We start from the raw sequence: 18,274 nt of genomic DNA, 5'->3' as shown, positions 1-18,274 counted from the left end.
CGGTTATTTTCTGGAAACTAAAAACAGGGTTACCATTTTTCAGAGTAACGGTTGAAAAGCAAGACGAAAAATCAACTAACTGGCCAGTGCCACAATGGCCACTTTTCCTTTCAAATAAAAAACCAGCAGAGATGAAATGCTTATTAAAAGCATCACAAATATCATTTTTTTCACTTAGGATACAGGAATCTGAGGTAATTTGCTTAGGAAGAGAAACAGCAGAATTCCCCCGTTTCAGTGAATTAACGGTTTTCCAGAATTTTGCAGGATCTCCTGCAGAATCTGTCATAGCATTAAGGAAGTAATTTGATTTTGCCTTTTTGACAGCTGCAGTACATTTATTTCTCAATTGCCTAAAAAACAGCCAATCAGCTGGAGTACCTGTTTTCCTCGCCAAGGAAGGTGTTCTCCCATTTGTACTTCCAGACATTTGTACTACTCGCCCTAGCAGAGCTGGTTGGGCAGTTTTCATGTTATCCTGAGCGTTAGTGACTGTAACTGTGCTGCTGGCAACAATTTAATTACACTTTTTTGCTGACGTTTACTGACACCGGACTATTCAATGGGTGTTGAGCTTTCGTAAATTCGTCACTTATTCTGCGCTCTGGCACACTCAGATGACAGTGTGCTGAAGTCTGATTAGATAGCCAGAGGGAATTTACGAACACAAACATTATCGTCTCACTCCCTCCATACAAAGACAACCAGCAAACTATGCCCATCGATGAAGAATTATTATAGATGAAGAAATATTCCAAACCAGTTTGGCTAAGGGTGTGTTGACTTCTTACCATCTATGAAAAGTAATCTAATCGTGAATCTTGAGGTGTGTGTACCCTTTATATCCTTTATAGTTATAATCTGACCCATCTATGAACATATTCATACATTTTTTGTGTAATCAATCCTGTCTGATTATTCATCAGTCTGACATACATATGCACACCATGAACTGAGAAACAATCTGGCCACTAAGGGGTTCATAAAATAACTTTAATTGATTGATTGAAAGTGCTGTATAGCATCATGATGATACTGTTTACTATGTGTATGTGTATGTGTGTGTGTGTGTAATAGGAGGCGTGTAACTCAATTGTGTATCACACAATTTATTACGGAAACCTCTCAGATGGGATTATTAGGAAGTGAGTATGTGTATGGTTGAGAAAAAGAGAGGAAGGAAGAGAGAGACAGTGTGAGAGGGAGAGAGATTATGTTCCTGACCACAATTGTATCCTATTTGTTGCTCCGCTCCTTTCTTTCTCTCCCTGTTCCTCTAGGTCAGTGAAAGCGAGGGAAGTGATGTGGAGAGTCAGGGCTCAGCAGCAAAAGACAGGGAGGAAGAGGAGTTAGAGATGATTGGAGGGATAGAGATGTGGAGGGTGGAGTGGAGAGAGAGAGAAAGAGGAGAATGAAGAGGAGGGAGAGGAGAGTGGAGGGAAAGGAATATAGAGACGAAGAGGAACTCGGAGAGGAGGAATCCGAGGTAGAAGAGGAGGAAAAGGGAGAGGAAGAAGCAGAGGGAGAGTAGGAAGCAAAGGGAGAGGAAGAGGTAGAGCACACCAGAGAGGGGACCCTACATTTCCATGGATCGTGGTGTCATATTAAAGAAGAGGTTGTGCTCTTTAAAACTAAGTTAACTTGTAATTGTAATTTGTTATTTGTTTTGAGCTATGTCTGTTTGTTTGAAATGTGTGAGAAATTGAGCTTTATCTTGAAAATTCTCAGAATTATATTGGGATCTAAAAGGTCAAGCTAGAGACGCCAAACTAACTTTCACATGTTCAAGCTATCCGAACTTCCAACTCTTCAAAACTTTAATCCACTATAACTATACAAATTTGCATAAATGTGCATCAAATAACTCACCAACAGTAACTCTTGAACCGTTCAAGTTTGAGACACCAAACCAACTTTCACATGTTTAGGCTGAATTAAAAATGAGACAGACGATTCAATCTAATGCTACTAAAATGACTTGTTCTTTGTCAATAGTCCTTTGTTAAATTATCTAACACATTATGAAAAAAGTTAATGAATTGGGACAACAACAGCACTGGATAGATACAATCAATGGAGCATAAGTACTTCCACATGGATGTTATCCCCTCCATCTACACATTGGAGAGCTACATAATAGAGAGACCTGGTATTGTTCAAGTTCTGAGCGAGAAGACGACGGGATCCGTGAAATAAAGGCTCTGCCAACATGGAATTACAATCATCGATAAGATGCATTTTCCTTGTTTCAATGATAACAAAGCCCTTTAGTGTCAATCAAAATGTTAATCACTAATGACCATTGCAATTGATCTTGACTTACAAAATATAAATAAACATGTAATGATGATTATGTTTTTATAGTTATAACACACAAGTAAAAAAGCAAACATTCAATGTCATAATACTGTTTTTATTAGCAAAGGCAGTCATCTTCACCGCAACAAAGAGCATAGAAACAATTATTTTCCAATTTAAAAGCGATATCAATATTTGACTGAGATGTTACAAGTAAACATTATATAGCTGCAGAGATAGAATTGGTGTGTTAGGGAGATTTTTGGGTCTTAACTGTGTTTTCAACAGGGATTGTTTCATATGCTACTGTTTGTTGGCTTGTACAAAATAATTTAGTACGAACAAATGGAACCACTTTTTAAGACAGAGGAATACATTACATTTCTTTACAATCCTGCTGAGCTCTTTGCAATCAACCATGACATAATTCTCATTTATATGACATATTGTTGGCGGGTTCAAATGTTACAGTTCAAATAAAGATCTATCATGTGCACTTATGAGAAAACAACTCACTGGAATATTGCTGTACTAAGAGACAATTTACAGTATAATACCTTTTATTCAGTGCTCCTTGTTTTGTATAGGCCTATGTTTCCAAATATTTTACTTCTGTACTTATGGGGAAGAGAATACTGCATCAGCACAATGGCGTAAGAGGCCTAATAATTAAGTTCCATACATTAGCACAGCTGGCATTAACATGAGTTCACATGTATGTTTTTGCTTTTCATTCAAATCAATGACAATATTAACAATACAAAAGTGATAACATAGCAGTCAAATGTTACAATAAAATCATGTAAGGGCTGCCTCACTGTCACACTACAATTAAAACTTCTTAAGGCTAGGGGGCAGTATTCGAAAGTTTGGATGACTGAGGTGCCCAAAGTAAACTGCCTGTTACTCAGGCCCAGAAGCTAGGATATGCATATGCATGGTAGTATTGGATGGAAAACACTCTACAGTTTCTAAAACTGTTAAGATAATGTCTTTGAGTATAACAGAACCGATTTGGCAGGCGAAACCCCGAGGACAATCCATCCAGGAATTTTTGTTGTTGTTGAGGTCATAGGATTTTCCAATGCTTTTCTATGGGAAAGCCTAATTATTAGGACCCAGATTGCAGTTCCTATGGCTTCCATTAGATGTCAACAGTCTTTAGAAATTGTTCGATGTTTTTTTTTAAAAATGAAGAAGTATTTGTATTCTTTTTAAGTGTCACTCAGGTGGACTCTAGTGTTTTGGTGCGCGTGAATGAGGGCGCGCTCCTTGTTGTTTTTCTCCGGTATTGAAAACAGTTTATTCCATCTTAACTTGTTATGGATAGGGGGCAGTATTTTCACGGCCGGATAAAAAACATACCCGATTTAATCTGGTTATTACTCCTGCCCATAAACTAGAATATGCATATAATTAGTAGCTTTGGATAGAAAACACTCCGAAGTTTCTAAAACTGTTTGAATGGTGTCTGTGAGTATAACAGAACTCAAATGGCAGGCCAAAACCTGAGAAGATTCTGTACAGGAAGTACCCTGTGTGACCATTTCTTGGCCTTCTTTGTCATCTCTATCCAAAACAGAGGATCTCTGCTGTAACGTGACACTTTCTAAGGCTCCCATAGGCTCTCAGAAGGCGCCAGAATGTTGAATGATGACTCTGCAGTCTCTGGCTGAAAAACAGTAGCGCATTTGGATAGTGGTCGATCTGAGAACAATGAGACGGGTGCGCGCGTTTACGTGAAAAGGCCATTTTACATTTTCAGTCTTTGAACGAAAACAACGACTCCCGGTCGGAATATTATCGCTATTTTACGAGAAAAATCGCATAAAAATTGATTTTAAATTTTATCGATTATTTACATTAATTAGAAACGTTGTTTGAAATGTTTGGACCAAGTTTACAGGTAACATATTAGATCCTTTGTAGGCATGTTGGGCGAGTTGCAAGAGTTGTATTTCTGAATCAAACGCGCCAAATAAACTGACATTTTGGGGATATAAAGAAGAACTTTATCGAACAAAATGACCATTCATTGTGTAACTGGGACCTTTGGGATTGCAAAAAGCTGAATATCTTCAAAGGTAAGCAATTTATTTTATCGCTATTTCTGACTTTCGTGATGCATCTGCTTGGTTGGAAAATGTTTTTCATGCTTTTGTATGTGGGGCACTGTCCTCAGATAATCGCATGGTATGCTTTCACCGTAAAGCCTTTTTGAAATCTGACAAAGTGGCTGGATTAACAAGAAGTTAAGATTTTAAATGATGTAAGACACTTGTATGTTCATGAATGTTTAATATTACGAATGTAGTATTTTTGAATTTCGCGCTCTGCAATTTACCGGATGTTGTCAAATCGATCCCGGTAACGGGATTCTAGCCATAAGAGGTTTTAGGAGTTGAAGAGTTATGGGGCTAATTAATGTTGCACAAAATTGGCCAAAATATGGAAAAACTGGCACAACATAAACACTCACAGAAAGAAAGTAATGTGTTTCAACTGTAATACAATGCAAAAATGTACCTCACCCTAGTTGTAAGACAAAGCTTTGGCCATTTACTGTATTGAACGCAGTTTATCCCATCTTACATTTTATCGATTATTTACTTAAAAAATACCTAAAGTTGTATTAGGAAAGTTGTTTGAAATGTTTGGACAAAGATTACAGGTAATTTATGAGATATTTTGTATTTATTATTTACTTATTTTATTGTGTATTTCATATTCTTATTTCTTGTGTTTTTTTTTCTAGTATTAACTTGTTATGGATAGGGGGCAGTATATTCATGGCCGGATAAAAAACGTACCCGATTTAATCTGGTTATTACTCCTGCCCAGAAACTAGAATATGCATATAATTAGTAGCTTTGGATAGAAAACACTCCAAAGTTTCTAAAACTGTTTGAATGGTGTCTGTGAGTATAACAGAACTCAAATGGCTGGCCAAAACTTGAGAAGATTCTGTACAGGAAGTACCCTGTGTGACCATTTCTTGGTCTTCTTTGTCATCTCTATCCAAAACAGAGGATCTCTGCTGTAACGTGACACTTTCTAAGGCTCCCATAGGCTCCCATAGGCTCTCAGAAGGCGCCAATGGTGTAAAATAGTCATATGTTTGAAAAATTGAAGTTTTCGGATTTTCGAGGAGTTTGTATTTCGCACCACGCCTTATCATTGGATATTGTAGTGGTGTTCCGCTAGCGGAACGTCTAGATGTAAGAGGTTTTAACTTGTTATTGATTATTGCATTGCTGGGTTTTGAGTTTGCAAGGCATTTCACTGGACTTGTTCATGTGACAATAAAACTTGAAACTTGTTTTGTCAATAAACTGAAATTAGGCTAAATATTACAGTTTTTGCAACCAGGAAATGGTGGAGCGGGTTCTACGGTGAAGCATGGTGGTGGCAGCATCATGCTGTTGGGATGTTTTTCAGCGGCAGGGACTGGGAGACTAATAAACCTGCTCCAGAGCGCTCAGGACCTCAGACTGGGGTGAAGGTTCATCTTCCAACAGGACAATGACCCTAAACACATAGCCAAGACAATGCAGGATTGGCTTCGGGACAAGTCTCTGAATGTCCTCGAGTGGTCCAGCCAGAACCTGGACTTGAACCTGATCGAACATCTCTGGAGAGACCTTAAAATAGTCATGTTAACCTCATAAACAATTCCTAAATACCCTATTTGAAACAGCCGTTTATTTGATGAAATATGTGACATTGCCCGGCTATTAAAAGGGACAGGCAGCTATTTGAGACTGAGCGTTTAATTGAAGTTTAAAAGTATCCGTCTCGGTTTCCAGACCAATTGGTATATTTAAAAATATTATGATTTTGTAGATTATTTAGTTTTAGGAAAGTATTTATGAATCATAAAAAAACAGGTTTGGAGAGCCTTTACGCACAAAATAAAGAACACGGTGGTTTGAATCATTCTTAAAATTGCCACATTCAGTTTTTCAACCCATGGTAATGTTGGAAGATGAGTGTATATTATATAATTATAATAGGGAGAATAGTGTACTATAGTAGGTTATACCCTTGTCTATTGCCTGCACTAATCATGGAACTGTGTGATGACGGCCATGCCTCAGGTTCAAACTGTTATGGCTTGGTCTGCTCGCTGCTCCATAACGATTTAATTAGACTACATGTCTTTTAGCTCGTATCAATAGCTCAAGTTGTAATTTACAGTGCATGGAGAATGGTGTTATTTCTATCTGAAAAAATATAGAAGATGCTTTTTCCACTTGGAACTGGTAGGTTCGCTAGACTTTATTAATGGTTTCCTCACGCATAAATGTGTTTGAATTATTAGGGAATTAAGTCAAGGTCAGAATACAGCGTCTGTAGACACACCTCCTCCACACCTTCATTTATTTCATCTCCACCCCAAACTTATAGTGGGTGATTAGCATTCTATACTCATGCTTAAATTCAAGGTCAGAATGCGCATATAGAGAAAAGTACATAAAAAGGGAATTACGTTCCTTTTATGCACGCTTAACTCATGTGTTACTGTAGAGATAATAGAAAAACAAGCTTAGAGAAATATTAACAGATTCACACGAAATGGCAGAGCAATGAACCCAAACTTTAAACATACAATCCAGTTATGCAAAACAATTAAGTCAACGTTTAGCTCACATTTACAGTACGCAAATACAATTTTGCAAAAAAAAGTAGGAACGTTGAAATATTTCATAAGCAGACCTCGCAGTATGATCTGTCCATATCACATCTTGTCAATCATAAAATATTCTGGCACATTCTGGCCAAAATGTCCTCCATTTCTTTTCAAGTTATTAGCTTTTTGTTATTTACTTGTCTTGGTGTCTTTCTCTGTGGTTTATTTAAAATAGTCCTCTTGGCTCATGGATATGAGTCATTCCTATACATTCATTTGATGTTGTCTTGATGATGACAACTTCAGAATGTTCTGGAATAAACACTGAGGGTGTGAGGGAGCTGTGTAGATGTGTATTTTTGACATCACTAGTACAATGTGGTAAAGCAAGACATCAGAGGACTGCAAATCTGGCACATTATAGTATATATTAAAAAGAGCTGAGGCCAGATCTACACTGCATAAAGATGCCAAGTGATGGAGACTATCAGTCTGGTCTCTTCTGCTGACTCCCAACGTTTTCGCTTGTACTAAATAACACCCAGTCACCCAATGACTGATTGATTGATTGTTTGTTATTAAAAACTTAAATTTACACCTGTTTGTCTTTGTTCTGGAGACAATGAGGCAAAGAAATTTCTGTCCCTTTCCCATTCACAGCCCTTCTCCTCTCCAAATTACTGTCCGGTCTTAGAAGTCGGATGGTCGGATCATCATGGCTGTCGAACTAAGTGAATAACTCGGTCCCCGAAAGTGATGCCACTTTATGCCGTTCAGCTTGCGGATGTTGTGGCCCACGGTGTAGTAAATGCCATTGAGGTTGGACAAGCCACAAGCATCAAACCACCAACCTATAGAACAGAGTGGTTGGGTTATAGCAGGATGGACTCAGGGAGATATGTCTTTGTGTTAGCAAAATGGTTACAGCAATTAAAGTGAAACCGACACTTGTGAACAGCTTGCCATACAGTCCTTAAGCCTCAATTAATCATTTTCCCCCCCCTTTTCCAAACCAAATTCTTTCTCTCTCACCAAATGTGGTGTTTTGACTCATGGTAGTGGTGTGCTAACCTGCTGTGCATACGGTTCTTATTCCATTTCAAAGCAAACATGGATCCTGCTATGAGAACCACACTCGCGCCTCAGAGAGATACTGCAAATTCATCTCTGATTAATCTAATATCACTTCACTGCTGTTTGCTTTGGATGGCATGTGTCAAGAGGTTGTATCCATAAGTGGTTTGATTATGGATGACCATAGTTTCAAACATTTTGAAAGGGGTTCCAGCTGTGCTGGAGCAATTAACTTAAACAACTTTCAGAATCAATCAAAGTTTTAGTATTTAAAAGCTATTTATCTTGGAGTTTCCCTCTCTCCTTAGCTGTAGAATAAATATACTTGATTGGGGACTATGTATGACTGAGGGAATGGTTTGAGGTGGGATGTGTTTTACATAGCACTTAGGAGATAGGAGCTGGAATGCTTGTATCTGGTGAAGATCACAGAAATTGTGTTAATGCCTTGTCTTGTTGTCTTTAGCTCTGGGCCTAGAGTCAAGACCCCCTGGGCAAAAAATGATTTAATTAACGTTGTTTCCATGTCATTTAAACCAAAAAATATATATGGGATGACATTGAATCAATGTGGAAAACTGATTGGATTTGCAATAATTCATCTACGTAAGTGTCACGCCCTGACCATAGAGAGCCTTTTATTCTCTGTTGGTTAGGTCAGGGTGTGACTAGGGTGGGTTATCTAGGTTGTTTTTTCTATGTTGGCCTGGTATGGTTCCCAATCAGAGGCAGCTGTTTATCGTTGTCTCTGATTGGGGATCATATTTAGGCAGCCATTTCCCCACTGTGTTTTGTGGCATCTTATTTTGAGTAAGTGCATGTAGCACCTCTGTCGCCACGGTTTGTTGTTTGTTTCCTTTTGTTTTGTGAGTTTCTTTAAATAAAAGATGTGGAACTCAGAACACGCTGCGCCTTGGTCCGTCTCTACACACAACCGTGACAGTAAGAGAACTTCTAATTTTTTTCACCCAACTTTTAACCTAAATCCAATGACAGGGTGAACTTTTTGATTGATTTCACATTGAATTGAAATAAGTTGACAACTCAACCCAAAGTAAATTAAAACTAGAAGTTGAAATGATGTCTGTGCCCAGTGGGGAGGGTAAGCCATTCAGATTGAAACTGCTGTATGAAGTGCAATGAGTTTATCAGGGTGTTACACAACAAAGAGTAAAATTAAATGATCTGTGACCCTTTCAATCAGTATTTGACCAATACTATAGTACTACAATCAAAATAATAATTATATACATGTAGACTGGAAAAACTTTTTTTTTTAGTATGTAGGTATTTACAGTGGGTCTGAAATGATTGACAGCCTTGATAAAGATGAGCAAGAATTACTGTATAAAGTAAATAATTCAAATACTGAGCTACAGTATATTGTACGCTCAATAAAATTGGGAAATATATTATTTTATACTAACTAATACAATTGCTCAGAAAAATTGATTTTGTTTAAGTAAAAAAATAAAAAAAATAAAAAAATAAATATATATATATATACACACAAAAAATGTAGGGGTTAAAATGAACATCCCTGTTTTCTATAATAACTTTCAATAACTAACCTGGCGAGGATAACGGCACTTAGCCTAAAATGTTTTATGAGATTGGAGGACATATTGGGCCAAAAGAGCTCTGTTTTCATGCCATCTTACCGTAGCACCGGTTCCAATCCAAGTGTCAATGCCGTTTAGCAAACTCTAGCCGTTTACATTTGTTGAATAACATGAAAATAAAGCTCTTTGGCCATGCACACAAGTGGTCGGTTTTGGTGTCGAAAAGAGGAATCATATGCAGAAAAGAACCACATACCTACTGTAAAATATGGTGGTGGATTTTTGATGTTATGGGGCTATTTTGCTTCCACTGATCCTTGGGCCCTTGTTAAGGTCAACAGCATCATTACATTTTACATTTTAGTAATTTAGCAGACGCTCTTATCCAGAGCGACTTACAGTAGTGAATGCATACATTTCATAATTTTTTTCCCCATTGTTTTCATGAACTTTAAAAAACCTGGTTACCTCTGCCAGGAGGCTGAAACTTGGCCGCAAGTGGATCCATCAGCAAGACAATAACCCCAAGCACATATCAAAATCCAAAAAGAAATGGTTAATTGACAACAAAATCAACATTTTGCAATGGCCATCTATGTCTCCGGACTTGAATGCCATTGTCATTGAAAACCTGTGGTTTGAATTGAAGAGGGCAGTCCATAAGCACAGACAAAGAAATATCATGGATCTGGAATGATTCTGTATGGAGGCATAGTCTAATATCACTCCAAACGTGTTCTCCAATATCATAAAACATTTTATAAATAGGCTCACTGCCATTAGCTGGTGAGGTATTGAAAATAGGGGTGTTGATAATTTTGTCCCCTACCTTTTTGAGAAAAAGAAATCTTCCTTGGTAAACAAAATCTATTTTTATGAGCAATTGTATTAGTATAAAATAACAATTTTAATGTTTTGGAAATACAATATAGCTCAGTATTTGAATTATTTATTATACCCTGTCATTTTTGCTAATCTTTATGAAGGGTGTCAATAATTTCAGAGCCCACTGTATATGTCACACCAAGGTACTTAACAATTAAAACAACTGATTAACTTTACTTGAGCTTATACTGTTTTTCTTGTCATAACATTGCTGCAAGGTCAACAATACATGTCACAACACGTCATAAAAAACTGATGGCATGTTATGACATGTTGAAACCCAGGTAATTTGATGAAAACAAAAAGATATATTTATGTCATGACATGAAAGGCATTAGCTATGTTATTAATTTACAAGAGTGAGAAGTCATACTGGCAGCATGCCGCAAGTCAGCTAGCTGTAAGAAAAGGGGTTACTGCTTGTATGTCACTTTCACATAACATAATGCCCTAAATTCCCTCATGGAGGAGAAGTTTTAACCCTTACCCCCAGTCAGCATGAGGGCACACTTGCACAGGCAGTTGTCGTTGTCGGCGTCACGGGTGCTGAAGCTGGTGCCATGCGATACCAGGCTGCTCTGCTCTCCTGCTGTTCCACTGTAGCCCCACAAGAACAGCCTGCAGATGGGAAAGTCAGCTTGACTGGGACTGATGGATTTCTTATGCCAAAATCACATTTAGAATTCCATACAAGAAAATAGCTATGAGATAATATTGTGAGGAAAGTTGAAGCAAAAAGCGAATACTGTAGACTTTTTTTCAAAGTCATTTTACATGGCTTTCAGATATACAATAAGCACTGTATTATTTTCCTTGTAAAGGAAAGGTGATATATGATTAATAACAACATTGATATTTATTCCTATATCATTAGATCCAGGATTATTCATGTGCAATGAGTTTTGTTGTGGTGGCAAAGACATAGTAAACTTGAACTGTACATATTTGCATGGTTCTTGCCAGAAATCCTGTGACTGTACCATTTCTATACTGGCAGCCTAGCTCTGGCTTATATGCTTTATTTGTTGTGGTCCTTTGAGTCAGATAAAGAAATGACCACATCGACATTGTGACTCAGTGTTACTCGTGGTTCAGGCAGGGGAAAAAAATGCCTGCACTGAAGAAGTCTATATTGGTCCACTAATACAGGACTACTAAAGGCATAGTGCACTACTTTTGTAAAAACATTTCAACCAAATGTATTTGAGTGTTTACTTGTGGAATATAAAAACCCTAGCATTGCAAGCCCCACGTTGGGCACTACCTTTGGGGCTCCTGAGTGGCGCAGCAGTGTAAGGCACTGCATCTCAGTGCTTGAGGCGTCACTACAGACACCCTGGTTCAATTCCAGGCTGTAGCACAACCCGCCGTGATTGGGAGTCTCATAGGGCGGCGCACAATTGACCCAGTGTCTTCCGGGTTTGACCAGTGTAGGCTGTCATTGTAAATAAGAATTTGCTCTTAACTGACTTGCCTAGTTAAATAAAAATACAAAAAGCAACATGCTCTACCAACTGAGCCACATCATCAAAAACCACTTGATGTCTCAATGTACTCAATTACTGTAGTGTGCATAGTTTTTCTTCATGGTGATGGAAAGTCTACAGGTACAAACCTAGATAACCAGCCTATGTACAATACAGTAATGTACATTTACATGAAGTCGTTTGTAAGGATGGTAAAATTAATACTGCACAAAAGTGGTTGTTTTCCATGTTATTTGATCAAGAAAAATATTTAATTTGATGTGGATGTTTTGTGTCTATGCCCATAACTTTTCACCTTTTTGATGTGTTTGAGGACAGGGTATTGTTATTTCTGTATTCCAATAGAATTACAATTTGCAGAGAAAGGGAAAGGGACAATTCCAACTATTGAATCCTACAAGATACTGTTCTATCGGTCTGCTAATACTAGTAAAGGCCAAGTACACTACTTTTGTGAAAAAATTACCTTTTATTGTTATATTTTTGGATAAATATTGTTTTTAATTCAGATTTTTCAGCGGGTGCTGCAGCATCCTCAGCACCCTACTGGGAAGTAAAAAATTGTGTTCAGCCATGAAAAATATGTTTAGAAAGAGCTACGTTTTCCATATGGACATGGTGAAGTCAAGGTAGAGTACTGTACCTATATTGTTGTTTCTCACTGGCCAGTTGGAACTTGTCATAGTGGGAGTAGGGTGTGTTCCCCTCCCAGTCTCTCAGCTCCACTCTCAGGGCATACTGGGTCTGACTGGTCATCTGAAACGCCAGCTCATTCCCAAGCCAGTGCTCTCCCGCAGGGTCCCCAAAACCCTACAGACAAACATCGGATGATCACACCATTACACAAGGGCATCTTACATGTATATTTTAAGTTCAAGTAGTCCATATTTGATGCTTTGTCAGCTCTTGGCATCTGAACTGGTCTGCCAATGGATGAATAGGTGTCCAAGCTGTCCAATGGATGAATGGGAAAACATTTTACACAGGGCTTTATTGGGACAAGAACATTATTCTCAGCACCTGCACAACAAATCTAACACATGTAGGTACAGTACAGTAACATCCCTAATGTCAGCTGTGAATTCCAAAGTTGGAGGATGTCAGGAGTACCCACCATTTTGTATTCCTTCCATGTTCTCTGGAAGTCCACACTGCCGTTGACCCTGCGCTGGAACAATGTCCAGCCTCCACCACTAGTCTCCATGTCACAAAACACCTGGTGAAACAATAACTAAAATCTAGTCATTGCACTCAGCAACGACAGAGGCACCACTCAAAAAACTTTGCTCTAACAGCTGTACTTGGAAAAAGTTGACAAGAGAAACTTGACAACTTAAGAGTTGGATTGAAACATGCAGTATACTCATGATGGATCGTGAGGACGATGACAGTGTTATTTATTCACCTGGGTGGGTTCTGTCATGTTACTGATGTATATGTAGTAGACTCCACTGATGTTGTGTCCTGCTTTATAGGCTTCTGCACAATCACAAAACCTCTGGTCTCTCAGCAATATCCCTGCACACACACACACATTTTGAAACAAAGCCACAAATAAGTGTTTTGTTAAAAATCTACAAAGGGTAGACAACCATCTTATGACAATAATTGAAAGCAGTCTCATTTGAGTTGGGAATGTCTCCAGAAACAGATGCTGACATGTCCTACTCAGGCAAGATGTTGATTGGGAAGTTCAAATGGGAGTTATCAAAGTGTGTGGTTCGGAAGCATGTGAAGTGAATCCAAGACTTGACTCAACACGGCCAAAAACATCATGAACACAGCTCACAACCATGGCCGCATCTCCTTCTCTCGCTCTCTGTATCATTAACGACTGGATGTCATTAAGACCGCACAACACATATGATATCCGCACCCATTTTCCCGAATGTTAGTATTATCTGAATTTATTAATGTGCAATGGTCCCCAAACTTGTACACATTGTGGCCCACCCAAAGTCTTTACATTTTCATGTTGACCCATCAAACAAACAAGCCACGTCTTTAGCTCCAACCCAGCCTTAAGCTGTGACTCTAGAGAGGATGTCAGAAGGTGGGTGTAGCTGGTGCATGAAGTCAGGTGCAGGAGAGCAGAATGAGTGAGCAATGTACTTTACTCAAAATAAAGGCACAAGGTAACAATACACTTGACCAACAATAAACGGTAATCAATTATGCACGGGTGAAAACAGCACCCGTCGAAATCCAGCCATAACGTACCGAATGAACATAGAAACAATCACGCACAAAAACATGGGGGAAACAGAGGATTAAATACGTGAACATGCACCCTCCTCCTCCACTGAAATTGCACATGAGTGGCGTCCCATGTCTCCTCAGCAAGCCTAAACCAGTCGTCCACCGCAGGAGCCTCAATCTAGCTCTGATGCCAAGGCGCCAGAACCGGCTGGTACCCCAGTACGCACTGGAAGGTGGAGAGGTTAATGGAGGAGTGGCGGAGTGAGTTCTGGGCCATCTCTGCCCAGGGCATGAACGCCGCCCACTCCCCTGGCCGGTCCTGGCAATAAGACCACAGAAACTTACCCACATCCTGGTTCACTCTCCACCTGCCCGTTACTCTCAGGGTGAAAACCCGAGGTAAGGCTGACCAAGACCCCAGACGTTCCATGAATGCCCTCCAGACCCTTGACGTGAACTGGGGACCTCGATCAGATACTATGTCCTCAGGCACCCCATAGTGCCGGAAGACGTGTGTAAACAGGGCCTCCGCAGGTAGGGCCGTAGGGAGACCAGGCAAAGGGAGGAGACGGCAGGACTTAGAAAACCAATCCACAACGACCAGGATCGTGGTGTTGTGGATTGGTTTTCTAAGATCCATTAGGAAATCCACCGACAGGTGCGACCACGGCCGATGTGGAACGGGTAAGGGTTGTAACTTCCCTCTGGCCAAGTGCCTAGGGGCCTTGCACTGGACGCACACCGAGCAGGAGGAAACATAAACTCTCACGTTCTTAGCCAAAGTGGACCACCAGTACTTCCCACTAAGACAGCGCACTGTCCGACCGATGCCCAAATGACCAGAGAAGGGTGACGTGTGGGCCCAATAGATCAAACGGTCGCGGACAGCAGACGGAACGTACAGACGCTCAGCTGGACATTGGAGGGGAGTGGGCTGTGTACGTAACACCCGCTCGATGTCCGCGTCCAGCTCCCACACAACCGGTTCCACCAGGCAAGAGGCCGGGAGTATGGGGATGTGATCCATGGGCCACTCCTCTGTGTCATACATCCGGGACAGTGCGTCTGCCTTCGCGAACCTGGTCTGTAGGATAGGGTGTAAACAAAATGGGTAAAAATCATGGCCCACTTTGCTTGGCGAAGGCTCAGTCTCCTCACCGCCCGGATGTACTCCAGATTGCGGTGGTCAGTCCAGATGACTGACCACCGCAATCTGCCAATGTCTCCCCGCCTTCAAGGCCTTGATGACAGCCAACAGCTCCTGGTCCCCCAAGTCATAGTTTTGCTTCGCCGGGCTGAGCTTCTTCGAAAAGAAGGCACAGGGGCGGAGCTTTGGTGGGGTACCCAAGCGCTGAGAGAGCACGGCTCCTATCCCAGCCTCAGACGCGTCCACCTCCACTATGAACGCCAAAGAGGGATCCTGATGAGCCAGCACGGGAGCCGAGGTAAACAGAGCCCTCAGCTGACCAAAAACCCTGTCCGCCTCAGCCGACCACTGCAAACGCACCGGTCCCCCCTTCAGCAGTGAGGTAATGGGAGCCAATACCTGACCAAAGCCATGGATAAACCTCCGGTAGTAGTTGGCAAACCCTAGAAACAGCTGCACTTCCTTTACCATGGTGGGAGTTGGCCAATTACGCACGGCTGAAATGCAGTCACTCTCCATCTCCACCCCTGAAGTGGAAATGCGGTACCCTAGGAGGGAGACGGACTGTTGAAAGAACAGACATTTCTCAGCCTTGACGTACAGGTCATGCTCCAACAGTCGACCAAGCACCCTGCGCACCAAGGACACATGCTGGGAATGCGGGGAAAACTCAGGAAAATTAATATACAAAAACATGTGTGCAACAGAGGGTTCTGAGTGAGCCTGGTGCCGACTCACCTGGGGTGACACTAGAGTGCCCTGCCTGCTGCCTCGACTCCCAGAGGAACCTCCCCAGCACTGACCGGCAGTGTGCCCTCTGCAGCCACAGATGGCATGGACCGGCCCCTCCTCCGTTCGCCCTAAGTGCAGCACCTCCCATCTCCATGGGCGTGGGAGCGGTGGTGCAGGGGGATGGAATCGACAGGCCCCGATCTGGATGTCCGCGGGTAGCCAGCAGGTTATCCAACCGGATGGACAGGTCCACCAGCTGGTTACAGGTGAGAGGGGTGTCCCTGCAGGCCAACTCCCGATGGACGACCTCACGCAAACTACAATGGTAGTGATCGATCAGGGCCCTTTCATTCCATCCCGCGCCGACGGCCAGGGTCTGAAAGTCCAAAGCGAACTCCTGTGCGCTCCTCGTCCCCTGCCTAAGGTGGACGAGACGTTCACCCGCCGCTCTACCCTCAGGCGGGTGGTCGAAAACTGCCCGGAAGCAGCGGGTGAAATCCTCGAATTGGGCCAACACCGCTTCTCCTTCCCCCCATACGGCGTTGGCCCACTCCAGGGCTTTCCCTGAGAGACAGGAGACGAGGGCAGACATGCTTTCACGGCCCGAAGGAGCCGGGTGGACGGTTGCCAGGTAGAGCTCCAGCTGGAGTAGGAACCCCTGACATCCCGCAGCCGTCCCATCATACTCCCTCGGAAGAGCGAGCCGAATCCCACTGGGACCGGGTGAAGGAGGGGTGAGTAGTGGTTCCCTTGGTGGTGCTGGTGGAGGCGCTGGAGGAACTCCTCTTCTTTCCCAGCGATCCATAGTCTGCAGGACGCGATCCATGGCGGTGCTGAGATGTTGTAGCATGGCCACATGCTGCTGGACGTGCTCCTCGACCCCTAATACGGGGGTGTCTGCTCCTGCTGACTCCATATGGTTAGGTGCGTGATTCTGTCAGAAGGTGGGTGTAGCTGGTGCATGAAGTCAGGCGCAGGACAGCAGAATGAGTGAGCAACGTACTTTACTCAAAATAAAGGCACAAGGTAACAATACACTTGACCAACAATAAACGGTAATCAATTACACACGGATGAAAACAGCACCCGTCGAAATCCAGCCATAACGTACCGAAGGAACATAGAAACAATCACGCACATAAACATGGGGGAAACAGAGGGTTAAATACATGAACATGTAATTGGGGAATGAAACCAGGTGTGTAGAAAACAAAGACAAAAGAAATGGAAAATGAAAGGTGGATCAGCGATGGCTAGAAGACCGGTGACGTCAACCGCCGAACGCCGCCCGAACAAGGAGAGTGACCGACTTCGGCGGAAGTCGTGACAGAGGAACTGGCTTTGATCCATCAGTGGATTCTATTTCACCAGAACGGACCTAGGTGTTGATGTTTGATAATGTTTGATCTTTTCATTGTCGTGAAAGTGTGCACTAATGGTGGTTTACAGCATGTCTATCAACTGTCTGTCTGTAGACATATGTCACAATGACATTATGAACATTCTATCTGTCTGGAGTTAGACACTGGAGTGTACTGGATTTGAATTGACACTTCAACAGAGTGCTGGAGTCTGGTTGAGTTATAGCACTCAACTCCCGGACCATGTATGCACCTCTGCAATGTGGTTTGAGCCTTGTTTTGGTCGCTGTCTGTGGCCTTCCTTCCTGTCATTCCTGCTTTATTGTCTGTTCCCCTGTCGAAAAAACAATTAAAACAACAAAAGGTTGTTCGACTCTGATCTCTTCAGCCGAGTGTGGACTTATCAGAAAGCAACTGCATTTGACAAAACCTGAGCTTCTGAATGTGTTCCTACCTGTACCGGTAGACACCATGTTGATGAGCGTGTGGACCGACTCCATGAGCTGCTGATGCTGCCTTTGCAGGGCTGAGTTGTTGGTGCTGGCCACCCTCAGCTGTCTCTCTAGAGCCTCGATGGCTGTCATCTGGGTTCTCACCAATCCTTGTAGCCTATTCTTCTCCTCCCTCATGTCCTCCAGCTCGCCCCGCTGCTGTGACTCCAACACCTGCACCTTGTTCTCCAAGTGACTGAGAAGATAGTTGAAAAGTATATTTCGTAGTATCTTGATTATCAAGCCTTCTTTTGTCGCTTGTTCTCTAAATTACTCAGCAAAAGGGGCCGGGGTTTATTTGGATAGTCCATCTGTAGATGCTCTACAAACTATCAGCAACATGTCAACTGCATGTCTGTTGACTTTAAATGATATACTATGTGCTTTGATAAAGCATTCTACCTCCCT

General features: G+C 41.9%; 1 protein-coding gene across 1 annotated transcript in view; it reads right to left on the bottom strand.

Annotated features, from left to right (window-relative positions):
* Positions 1 to 6,542: 6,542 nt before the first annotated feature.
* The window catches only part of angpt4 (angiopoietin 4), a 52,044-nt gene continuing 40,312 nt past the window's right edge, over positions 6,543 to 18,274 (bottom strand). Inside the window, exons 4-9 of the mRNA XM_029776476.1 lie at positions 17,830 to 18,062; positions 13,342 to 13,454; positions 13,051 to 13,152; positions 12,580 to 12,746; positions 10,937 to 11,067; positions 6,543 to 7,779 (exon numbers count right to left, since the gene is read on the bottom strand). Of these exons, the coding sequence (XP_029632336.1) occupies positions 7,619 to 7,779; positions 10,937 to 11,067; positions 12,580 to 12,746; positions 13,051 to 13,152; positions 13,342 to 13,454; positions 17,830 to 18,062 (907 nt within the window). The 3' untranslated portion in view covers positions 6,543 to 7,618. The remainder of the gene's footprint in view (positions 7,780 to 10,936; positions 11,068 to 12,579; positions 12,747 to 13,050; positions 13,153 to 13,341; positions 13,455 to 17,829; positions 18,063 to 18,274) is intronic.

Source organism: Salmo trutta, chromosome 14 (assembly GCF_901001165.1).
Source record: "Salmo trutta chromosome 14, fSalTru1.1, whole genome shotgun sequence".
Classification (NCBI taxonomy): domain Eukaryota; kingdom Metazoa; phylum Chordata; class Actinopteri; order Salmoniformes; family Salmonidae; genus Salmo; species Salmo trutta.
The sequence above is the reverse complement of the archived record's forward strand: the minus strand, read 5'-3'. Positions and strand labels throughout refer to the sequence as shown.